Source organism: Coregonus clupeaformis, chromosome 6 (assembly GCF_020615455.1).
Source record: "Coregonus clupeaformis isolate EN_2021a chromosome 6, ASM2061545v1, whole genome shotgun sequence".
NCBI classification, from domain to species: Eukaryota; Metazoa; Chordata; class Actinopteri; order Salmoniformes; family Salmonidae; genus Coregonus; species Coregonus clupeaformis.
Genome location: NC_059197.1, coordinates 3524217 through 3536813, shown reverse-complemented (window position 1 = coordinate 3536813; position 12597 = coordinate 3524217). Strand labels below are relative to the sequence as shown.

General features: G+C 45.6%; 1 protein-coding gene across 1 annotated transcript; it reads right to left on the bottom strand.

The window, feature by feature from the left end:
- Positions 1-660: 660 nt before the first annotated feature.
- On the bottom strand, positions 661-2697 carry LOC121568226. Its single transcript, XM_041878780.2, has 3 exons — positions 2300-2697; positions 1874-2132; positions 661-1758 (listed from the first exon to the last, which is right to left on the bottom strand). The coding sequence occupies exons 1-3, from the start codon at positions 2625-2627 to the stop codon at positions 1644-1646; spliced, it is 702 nt and encodes a 233-aa protein (XP_041734714.1). The 5' UTR covers positions 2628-2697; the 3' UTR covers positions 661-1643.
- Positions 2698-12597: the final 9900 nt, after the last annotated feature.

Sequence of the window (12597 nt, the reverse complement as noted above, 5' to 3'; positions counted from 1 at the left end):
TACTTTCAAAGACATTTCAAAGTAAGTATTTGGATATTGTTTATTTCAAAACACAAGTAGTTGAATATTGGAATGAATCTGGAAATACAATTGGAAAGTATTGGCATGTATTTTAAAAATATTCAAATACACAGATATTGAAATACTCCAATTATTTGAACCCAAGTCTGTTTTGTCCTAGGGGTTTTTTAAATAATGCATTTGGAAATTTGTATTTGAAAATAGTTTAGGCTATTTATGGGACGTTATTTGAAAATACTTTCAAATACTTCAAATAGAAGTAGCTGATTTGGCCATATAAAAAAAAAATACTAAAATACACAGAAAATAAGTATTTAAATAACAAATACTTATATATGTATTCGAACACAGGTCTGACGTAAACATATGCGTAGGCCTATATATGTATATAGATTTATATATACACATATATATATATATATATATTTATATTTATATATATATATATATATATATATATATATATATATATATATATATATATATATATATATAGAATATATATGAGTAATGGACATACTAAGGTTGTCCATTTACATACATATAATTTGTATTTCCTGATGAAGTATTTGACAGTCCTCTGCCAATATTATATTGTCTATGGAGTTTGAATGCGTAAAAAAATTAATGTAGCCTCCTATTAATGTTTTTTTGAATGGTTGAAGACTGTTTAAGCCTAAAATATTAAAATACCCAAGCAATAAGATAACATTTAATATTATGAAAAAGTCAATAATGTGTGTAAATATTATATCTAGAAAAAAAATGCACAAACCTTAACATAACATTTATAATAAGACTGAAATACTTAATCAAGACAAAATGATATATCAAGTTAGACAAAATAAGTAAGTAGCTTATTGACTATTTCCAAATGATATATTGTATGATATAGGCCTACTGTTCATTTCAGCAGAACCAAATCAGATAAAATGAACTTGCAATTAATTTACTTAATTTACTGTACATGAATGCCAAGGAAAAGAAGGGACAATATTAATTTGAGAGAATAAAATAACATCTGTAATAAGGAACACCCTTGTTCTAATTAATTTGTTTTCTCTCTGTCTTGACCCAATACAAAATATTGATAGGCCAATTTATTTTTTCTCAAAGCCACCCTACAGTACATGGTGTGCATTAAGAAAAACAGGTGAATAAGTGATTACCCTGAAATTCACCAAGAGGCTGCATGCCCATTGCGTTGAAAAAAAAGAGACCACACTGTCACTAAAACGATCGTCACCTGCAGCGTTCTCAAGGTTCCGATTGACATGATGGGCTGCAGGGCTGGACATCTGATCCGTGGAGGGAGTGTTGTGTTGGTGTTGCAACAGAGGGAGGGCTGGCGGCTTATCACTGATGACCGGGCGTTGGATCACCTCGGCCGGATGGAAACTACACCTGTAACCGGAGTCCCCGTGTGTGGAGTTCGGGTCAGGTTCGATAAAATCAATCTTCTGGCTGACCTAAAAAACAATGTAGCTGACATACTGACCTAGATACTGTTTGTGTGATAGGCCTATTTATGTAGGCCTAACTCCCTGCTCTTCACAGATTGATGGGCTATAGAATAGATATTGTCCCGCCAAAGAGTCCATCTGTCGCCATCCATCTTCACCTCACGAATCTGTCTCCGCAATCGCATCCAGATCTGTCAGATGGTTGGCCAGAACTGGTCGGTTGGTGTAGATGTTATCCACGGGCAGAAGAAATGTGACCGTCTTTACCTTGGTCCTGCAAAATAATATGGAATTAATAGCAACCTAAGCGATATTCTACATTTAGTTTTAAATTAGGTTATCTAAAAGTTCTGGTGAGGTTGGATGAGAAGGCCCACTGGGCCACTCACCTGTTTTTGTGCACATATTCTTGGAGCAAGAACCTATTGGTTAACGTCTTTGCAGTGGTGCTGATCTCGTCTCGCGTGGAATTCCCGAAGATGGATGGGGCCCTTCCGTGGACTTCCTCATGAAGTCGACCCCAACTTGAGTTGCTTCCCTTCGCAACCTCTCCATCCTTCGACACCCTATCTTCGCTCTCACTCTTCCTGATCACACTTGGCATGTTGGAGGCGATTGAGTATCTCCGGACGGTCATTACAATGTTCTCTGTGAAATCAATAAACAAAGTTGATCAGATTATTTTGTTCAAACTAGGCCTAGCTTTAAATAGCCTAATTTCAAACAATGTTGATACGTTAAAATTGTTTGCTTTATCTTGCTGTTAAAAACGAAAAATGCAGTTACAACATAATAGCCTAATAGTGCGACTTTACCCTTGTACTGCTGCTCGAGTGCGGGCGCGGACGCATTCCGTCTCAGGTTCATGTGGGATGGGTTGTCGTCAGCCCCGGTCCTGGGCTGGCCTGCCGGTGAATACGGATTCGGTTCCCCTGGCTCAGTCCCAATCGTCGGCTGACCGAATTCCCCCCGTAGCACACTGTTCTCCGTCTCGAGCTTCTTGATTTCGTTGCGCATCTCCATGATCACTTGCGCGAGGCTCCGGCTGCTCTCCATGGTGCTGGAATTCCGCTGCCAGAACCACGGCTTCCCATACAACCGCGACTCGTGCAAGAGGAGCTCGCTTTGCTGCGGTTTTAACATGCTGCCTGGTCTAGCTCTCTGCAGGTCTCTGTCTGCGTCTCTCAATCTCAATCTAGATCTTTTCCAAAGAAGATTATGTCGCCTTTCACCACTTATACAGCTGAAAGGGCTCGGGTGATCAGGCATTTGGACACAAGCAATGTTTTATTAATTGGCGCGCGGTGTCGTATTTCAGGAAAAGCATGCTGCGGAATGAACAATGGACAAGGAGGTGAAATCCTTGGTCCGAACATTTCAGCAAAGCAGGTAGGCTATAATAACATGTAATAAAGTTGTCTTGAATTAAACGTAGGCTAGGCCATTGTGTGAATCTGATAATGAGGCAGATTACAATTGTACCCTGGGGTAAATGATCCAGCATCCAGGACCCACAACACCTAAAATATTCATTAGATCTGTCAACAAATAGCAAAGATTAATCTAGGGTGGCAAAACAAACTGCAGACACGTTATAGTTGCTCTCATTTATTGTATGAAACGCATCAATAAAAATGTGTCATAAATGGACGAGAATGTTCTATTAGGCTACTATAGGTTTTGATGGGTTTAGGTCGAATGACATCAGGTTAACTTATCTTTTACCAGAGAGACTGCAGCCACCAGGACCAGACGAAACATTACACGTTTACACACTGCAGCACGTGCACAGCAATGTAGACACATGCTCATGTGACATCGCTCACAACAGGTCAGATTGGTTGTCACAGTTTGGTTGCGTCCCATTGTGATAATAAATATGAAACAAAAAATACATGGTTATCACTCACATTCATTAATAGTCTAAAAAGTAGCCCAGACTGTTGTCTCTTCCCAATTATATATGACATATGAATTGTCATTTTTTAAAAACTCTTTTATATATTCCTTGACTCCCTATTCGCCAGTCTCTAATTAACTATCTGCTACGTGACTTCTTAATTTGTTTGTACATCACTGATGAAGGCATAAGGCCGAAACGTATGCTCTGTTTATTTTGGTTTTTATCAGCACCTTGCACTTTCACTTTTTGTATTCTTTTGAGCATGGATTAAATTAATTATATTATTTTTTCATTTCGCCCCTCCTTGGGTTATTCCTCTTCATGGTTTTGAGTGCTAGTACTTTTTAAACTCTACATGTCTGTAACAAAGCCATTTTGTGGGGAAAAACTCATTCCGATTGGCTGGGCCTGGCTACCCTGTGGGTGGGCCTGGCTCCAAGTGGGTGGGTCTATGCCCTCCCAGGCCCAGTCATGTGAAATCTATAAATTAGGGTCTAATTTATTTATTTCAATTGACTGATTTCCTTATATGAACTGTAACTCAGTACAATTGTTGAAATTGTTGCATGTTGCGTCTATATGTTTTGTTCAGCATATTTGCTATTTTCTCATCCAATGTGAGAAAAGTGCACTGATCTTTAATTGCATGGTCCCAGCCATTAACAGGTAGCGGTAGCGGTGCGTGGATAAATTCACTGGGGAAGCCAGAAAAAAAAGCCATATTATAACCTATGTGGTGTGATAATTGCGTTGTTTGCTCTATAACCTGTTAATTCATATGCCTTGCGACCGTGATATATAGGCCTAAGGCCGAGACAATAAGAAGACACAGCGGCAGAATAAATTCAACCACACCTTTGTTTTATCACAAAACCAGATAGCAACCTCTGTCCGGTTTAGTCCACAAAGCATATTGCATGTAACATACATTAGCATTCTACTAGCTACATACTGAACTTCCATCCTCTCATGCCAAGGGCACAACAATTTATGAATTAATGGTTGGATCAGAATCGCCATTATAATCATTGACCAGTACGGAGAATTAAGTAAAACCGCAAGTCCAAATCTGTATCTCCATCCATGGCTAATTTAGGAAAGGGACAACTTTAGCTAGCTAGCAAGCCACCGGAGGACAACAACAACACAACGAGATGCAACAATTCAAGTTGTTTCTGTCAATGATGTATGCTCTCAATACTTTTTGATAGGAGTGACGCCAAAATCCAAGCTGGCTTCCCATGACACTTTGTTTTGGTGCACCAGGACCATTCACAGTTGAGCTCGCTCAGTTTAGCTCAATGCTGATTGGCAATTTTTTAAATACTTTTTCTTTATCAAGGGAGGCCAAATGCTTACTGGCTTCCCTTGCATTCCATTCAATGCTACTGGCGGCAACAATGTCATACTCGTTTGGACCAGACAGCATCAGATAGATGGCCTACATGTACAGATAGAAGGGCGCTGTTTTGCTCGCTCAAATGCTTTCTCCAGTAAAATACATTCAGCCTCTTGAGAATTGAAGGAAAATTATGTATTTATTATTTGTTTCTTGGAATATCTTTGGGGGAAGCCTGGCTTCCCTTGGCATCCATGAATACACGCCACTGGTGAGAGGATTGTTTTTTGTTGTAGGTTACATTTTTCTTTGAAACAGATCGACAGGTCAATATTGGGGGTTTCTAATCTTACTACCACTATTGTCAGCTTCCTGCTTCTCCTGTTTGTCTCCTGGCCTCTAGAGGTCAGCTGTGTTCCCCTCTGCCTTTGTTCTTCCTCATGTGTCCTCATTAGTTTGATCCAGGTCACCTGTGCCTTGTTTTCCCTTTAGTATTTTAGCTGTGTGTTTTCCCCTTGTTTCTCACTTGGTTATTGCGTCCTGACTATGTGTCTCCTGCTTTGTCCCACCGTGTCAGTCCTAGTAAGTTGTTCGAAGTTATCTTTAGTTTGTTTTTCTCCCCTCGTGGAGTTGTTTTGTTTTGCCTCCTGTTTTGGAACATTAAATCTACTTGCCTGGAGTATTGCCTTGGGTGTTTCATTTGGGTCCTACAACATCTCCTCTGTGGCTAAGGGGTAGTACCCCCAGCTCTACACATCTGAGACCGGAGTTCTAGCCCGGCTTGTGACAGAATAACCAAGACAATCATGGACCCAGAAACACTCAGTTCCCAGGACCTGTTGGCGGTGATCACTCGACATGAGGCTTCTTTCCAGCGCCATGAAGCCGTTCTCAGCCGACAAGAGGAGCTGATGGCTAGTCATTCTCAACTCTTGGCCGAAATGATGAGTGCCCTTCGCCAGCTCTTTGAACGCCTCCCTGGTCCTCTCCCTTCCCCCAGGTCACCCCCAGTGACGACAGGCCTTCTCGGTTGGCGGAGCCCCGACTACCACCTCCCAAGCCCTTTTCTGGGGATCCAAGCTCTTGCCAGGGTTTCCTCACCCAATGCTCCCTCACCTTCGAGCTCCAACCCTCAAGTTTTCCCACAGACCGTTCCAAGATTGCCTACATCATTACCCTTCTTTCAGAAAAGGCGCTCGCCTGGGCTTCTGCGGTGTGGCAGTCCCAGGAGGCCTGTTGTGACTCCCACGCTGCATTTGTAGAAGAGTTCAAGCGGGTGTTCGATCATCCTGTCAGTGGGCGGGAGGCTTCCAAGCGCCTACTGTCTCTCCGTCAGGGCCCCCGAAGCACGGCAGATTTTGCCATTGATTTCCGGACCATAGCAGCAAGGAGCGGATGGAATGATGAAGCGCTGAGGGTCTGCTTTCAGGGAGGGTTATCTGAGCCCCTTCAAGATGAGTTAGCCACCCGAGAACCAGCTGGAGATCTCGAGTCCCTCATAGCCTTGGCCATCCGCCTGGACAATCGTCTAAGAGAGCGGAGAACGGCTCGCCGTCAGGTGTCTCAGTCCCAAGTTCCTCTGAGCAGCTCTGTTTCTCCTGTTTGGACTCCGTCATTCAGAGCTGCCCCGGCTCCTGAACTGCCCCAGGATTCCCCGGAGAGCATGCAGTTAGGCCGTTCCAGGCTTTCTCCCAACGAAAGGGAACGTCGCATGAGGGAGCCGTCGGTGCCTCTACTGCGGGGTTGCCGGCCATTTCCGCTCCACTTGCCCCGAGCTTTGGGAAACGCCTGTCCCCGCCCAGCTACAGGAGGGTTGTGATGGGGAAAATTAGAGCTCCTCCTACTAACGCGGTCCTAGCTATTCCAGCCACTCTGTCCTGGGAGGGCCACCAGCATCGGGTCCAGGCTATGATCGATTCCGGTGCCGCAGGTGATTTTATGGATGTAACCTTGGCTAAGGAACTTAAGATCCCTACCCAACTACTTCCTCAACCCCATGAAGTTACAGCCTTAGATGGCAGACCTCTGGAACCAGGAAAGGTTACTGAGGCGACTCAGTCCCTGCGACTTACCATCTCTCAACACCAGCAGGAGGAGACCTTCTATCTCATTGACTCTCCCGAGTATCCTATTATCCTGGGTCACCCTTGGCTATGCAGACATAATCCCCAGATCGACTGGCCTACTGGCACCATTCTAAGCTGGGGTCCCACTTGCCAACTCACCTGCATGCTTCAGAGTCCCTCAGCCCCTAGTACCCAGTTTCAAGAGTCTGTTGACGTCTCCCGAGTCCCCAGTGTTTACCATCGGTTCAAGGCAGTGTTCAGCAAGGCCCGGGCTACTGCCTTACCGCCTCATCGCACGTATGACTGTGCCATTGATCTACTCCCTGGGTGCTGCCCTCCTAGAGGTCGGATCTTTTCCTTGTCCTCCCCGAGCACGCAGCTATGGACACCTACATTAAGGAGTCCTTGGCAGCCGGCCTCATCTATGCCTCTACTTCCCGGCTGGGGCGGGCTTTTTTGTTGAAAAGAAAGACGGGGGTCTTAGGCCTTGTATTGATTACAGGGGACTCAACAAGATCACGGTTCGGAATCGATACCCCCTTCCTCTCATGGCCACTGCTTTTGAGCTGCTTCAAGGGGCTTCCATTTTTACTAAGCTGGATCTCCGCAATGCTTACCATCTCGTGCGGATCCGGCCAGGAGACGAATGGAAGACGGCGTTCAACACGCCCACGGGGCACTATGAATATCGGGTGATGCCGTTCGGGCTCACCAATGCCCCCGCAGTATTCCAAGCCCTGATTAATGATGTTCTCCGGGATATGCTTAATCTGTTCGTCTTCGTGTACCTGGACGATATCCTCATCTTCTCGAGGTCACTGAAGGAGCATGAGGGGCATGTTAGCCGGGTTCTCCAGAGGCTCCTTGACAATCACCTCTACGTTAAGCCTGAGAAGTGTGAATTTCATGTTTCTCAGACTCAGTTTCTCGGGTTTATTGTCACTCCCGGGCACCTAGAGATGGATCCCAAGAAGGTCAAGGCGGTCCACGATTGGCCCACACCTGCCACGGTCAAGGAGGTTCAACGGTTCATTGGCTTTTCTAACTTCTATCGGAAGTTCATCAAGAATTTCAGCTCGGTGGTAGCCCCCTTGACGACGCTTACCAAGGGAGGAGGGACCAAGATTCACTGGGGTCCGGAAGCAGCAGGGGCCTTCGAGGATCTCAAGCGCCGCTTCACTTCTGCTCCGATTCTGGTGACCCCTGACCCAGAAAGACCTTTCGTGGTGGAGGTGGACGCCTCAGAAGTGGGGGGTAGGAGCCGTCCTGTCACAGAGGGGTGCGGATGGGAGATTACACCCTTGTGCCTTCATGTCTCGCCGCCTGTCTGAGGCCGAGCGCAACTACCACGTGGGGGGATCTAGAGTTGCTTGCGGTAAAACTGGCCTTGGAGGAGTGGCGCCATTGGCTTGAGGGGGGCTCAGCACCCTTTCCAGGTTCTCACAGACCACAAGAACCTGGAATATCTCCAACAGGCTAAGCGGATGAACCCTCGGCAAGCACGATGGTCTCTTTTCTTTAATCGATTCCAGTTCCTCCTGACTTACCGACCTGGCACCAAGAACGTCAAGCCGGATGCTCTGTCTCGAGTCTATTCTCCCGAGGTACAAGAGAAGCCCTTGGCATCGATTATTCCGAGGTCTAGGATCGTCGCACCTCTTCAGTGGGAACTAGAAAGAGGGGTACGAGAAGCTCTTGTCCAGGAGCCCGATCCAGGCGGTGGTCCTGCCGGTCGCCTGTACGTTCCTCTCTCTGTTCGGGCCCGCGTCTTGCAGTGGGGTCATGAGTCGCCCTTGACATGCCATCCAGGCAGTGCTCGCACACTGGAGTTCCTCCGACGGCGGTTTTGGTGGCCGTCCATCAAGAAGGACGTGCAGGTCTATGTTGAGGCCTGCCCTGTGTGCAACCAGGGAAAGTCGACACGCCAGCGACCCCAGGGACTGCTCCATCCCTTACCTGTTCCTCGAAGGCCATGGTCACACCTTTCTCTGGACTTTGTTACGGGACTTCCTCTATCCCAGGGCAACACCGTCATCCTAGTGGTGGTAGACCGGTTCTCTAAGGCTGCCCGGTTTATTCCCCTGCCCAAGCTGCCCTCGGCTAAGGAGACTGCTGAGCTCCTCATGAACCATGTCTTCCGGATATTTGGTATTCCCCTGGACGTGGTCTCTGACCGAGGTCCCCAATTCTCGTCCCGGTTTTGGGGGGCCTTCTGCAGGCTTGTTGGGGCCACAGCCAGCCTATCGTCGGGGTTCCATCCAGAGTCTAATGGCCAAACGGAACGGATTAATCAGGATCTGGAGACCACCCTGCGGTGTATGGCGGCCAGTAATCCCACGTCTTGGGCCACCTATATCATTTGGGCTGAATATGCCCACAACACCCTCCAGTCCTCAGCCACCGGATTGTCCCCATTCGAATGCCAGTTCGGTTACAACCCTCCATTATTTCCAGAGGAGGAGGCGCAGGTTGGTGTTCCCTCGGCCCAGCGCTTTGTCCAACGCTGTAGGCGGACCTGGAAGAAGGCCAGGCGTGCCCTCCTTCGGACCTCCCAGAGATACCAAAGTCAGGCTAATCGCCACCGCCGGACGGCCCTAGTTTCCGAGCTGGTCAGAGAGTTTGGTTGGCCACTAAGAACCTGCCCCTCCGGGTCGAATCCAAGAAGCTTTCCCAGAGATACATCGGCCCTTTCCGCATTGCTAGAAAGGTTAACCCTGTGTCTTATCGTTTGGTTCTCCCTCGCTCCCTTCGTATTAACCCCACTTTCCATGTTTCACTTATTAAACCTGTCTTGTCTTCTCCCTTTGCCCCCCCACGCAGACCCCCGCCACCTCCCAGGATTATTGACGGCCAGCCAGCCTACACAGTCCGCCGGATACTGGACTCCCGGAGGGTCCAGAACTCTCTGCAGTATCTGGTGGACTGGGAGGGCTACGGGCCAGAGGAGCGCTCCTGGGTTCCAGCCAGGGACATCCTGGATCCAGGGTTGGTCCGAGATTTTCGCACCCTGAGGCCAGGGTGTTCTGGAAGGAACGTCAGGAGTCGTTCCTAGAGGAGGGGGTCCTGTCAGCTTCCTGCTTCTCCTGTTTGTCTCCTGGCCTCTAGAGGTCAGCTGTGTTCCCCCTCTGCCTTTGTTCTTCCTCATGTGTCCTCATTAGTTTGATCCAGGTCACCTGTGCCTTGTTTTCCCTTTAGTATTTTAGCTGTGTGTTTTCCCCTTGTTTCTCACTTGGTTATTGCGTCCTGACTATGTGTCTCCTGCTTTGTCCCACCGTGTCAGTCCTAGTAAGTTGTTCGAAGTTATCTTTAGTTTGTTTTTTCTCCCTCGTGGAGTTGTTTTGTTTTGCCTCCTGTTTTGGAACATTAAATCTACTTGCCTGGAGTATTGCCTTGGGTGTTTCATTTGGGTCCTACAACATCTCCTCTGTGGCTAAGGGGTAGTACCCCCAGCTCTACACATCTGAGACCGGAGTTCTAGCCCGGCTTGTGACAACTATGGTATCAGATATTCTAGAATTTTGGCTACATCATGGACACAAGCTGGTTGAAGCAGTCTCCATGTTATTTTAACTTAGGCTATTGGACTTGCAACCAAAAATGCATATTGAATTCATTTTAATTGATAACAAATCAAATAATCAAACCGATACCCAGTGGGATGATGACACACAAACGCTCCAATGCAATTATTGTGCAATCAGGAGTAAAACGCAGCAAGCGCATCATCTATTTAATCAAACTTTAATCAAATCTTTCAGCATAACCATATTTAATTGAAAATATAAATTTTGTTTGTTTTTCAGCCATGCAGCAAAAAATCTCGGAGGAGGGAAGGAAAGGTAGGATAGCCTAAACAATGCTGAGTTAAATGACAAAGCTGTAATGAGCTAGACTATCACATATTGGCCTATGCCTATAAGATAGGGTGCCTTTAGAAAGTATTCACACCCCTTGACTTTTTCCACATTTTGTTGTGTTACAGACAAAATTTAAAATTGATTAAATTGAGATTTTGTGTCACTGGCCTACACACAATACCCGATGATGTCAAAGTGGAATTATGTTTTTAGAAATGTTTACAAATTAATAAAAAATGAAAAGCTGAAATGTCATGAGTCAATCAGTATTCAACCCCTTTGTTATGGCAAGCCTAAATAAGTTCAGGAGTAAAAATGTACTTAACAAGTCACACAATAAGTGGCATGGACTCACTCTGTGTGCAATAATAGTGTTTAACATGATTTTTGAATGACTACCTCATCTCTGTTCCACACACATACAATTATCTGTAAGATCCCTCAGTCGAGCAGTGAATTTCAAACACAGATTCAACCACAAAGATCAGTGAGGTTTTCCAATCCCTCACAAAGAAGGGCACCTATTGGTAGATGGGTAAAAAATTAAAAAAGCAGACTTTGAATATCCCTTTGAGCATGGTGAAGTTATTAATTACACTTTGGATGGTGTATCAATACACCCAGTCACTACAAAGGTGCAGGTGTCCTTCTTAACAGTTGAATGGCTGTGATAGGAGAAAACTGAGGATGGATCAACAAAAGTGTAGTTACTTCACAATACTAACCTAATTGACAGAGTGAAAAGAAGGAAGCCTATACAGAATACAAATATTCCAAACATGGTGGTGGCTGCATCATGTTATGGGTATGCTTGTCATCGGCAAGGACTACAGAGTTTTTTTTAGGATACAAATAAATGGAATGGAGCTAAGCACAGGAAAAATCCTAGAGGAAAACCTGGTTCAGTCTGCTTTCCAACACAACAGACACAGAGAGACAAATTCACCTTTCAGCAGGACAATACCCTAAAACACAAGACCAAATCTACACTGGAGTTGCTTACCAAGACGACGTTGAATATTCGTGGCCTAGTTGAACTTACAATGGCTAGCCCCAAGTCATTATATTTGTTTCTTGTGCTTTATGCTATTTGCCTCATGCTCGGTTGTCTCCACCAAGTCTGTCCCCAAACAATTTGATTTGCTGGTATTAAGCATTAAACTTTCAAATAGCTCTTTGTTGACTGTTGCTGGGTGTTATCGTCCACCATCAGCACAGTCTTGTACCTGTCATGCCCTGGCATTGAGAGGCCGGTTGTCTTTAGTTGGTTTGGTCAGGGCGTGAGGATCTATGTTAGAATTTCTATGTTTAGGATCTAGATGTGTAATTCTAGGTTTGGCCAGGTGTGATTCCCAATCAGAGGCAGCTGTTGCTCGTTGTCTCTGATTGGGGATCATACTTAAGTAGCCTGTTTGCCTACCTTAGTTGTGGGATCTTGTTCCGTTGTAGGCTTGTATGTGTTTAGCCTGAGGACTTCACGTTGTTTCTTGTTTTGTTTATGTTTATTGAGTTAAATAAACATGTATGCTTTTCACGCTGCACCTTGGTCTGACCCGTCTCTCAACGATTGTGACAGTACCCTACTTGTCCTAAGCTCTCTCCTGGCCCCTTACACTAAGTCTGAATTTGTCCTGCTAGGTGACCTACACTGGGACATGCTTAAACCACCTGACCAAGTCCTAAAGCAATGGGAGTCCCTTATTACCAATCCCAGAAACACCCAGAAAAGGCTACTCTCCTTGATGTTATCCTCACAAATAATCCTGATAGGAATCAGTCTGGTGTTTTCTGTAATGACCTTAGTGATCACTGTTTTACAGCCTGTGTTCGTAACGGCTGCTCAGTGAAACGACCTGTCCTGATTTGTCATAGATGCTTGCTAAAAAACTTGAGCAAGCCTTCCTTCATGACCTGGCCTCTGTAAATTGGTATAGAATCAGCTTGATCT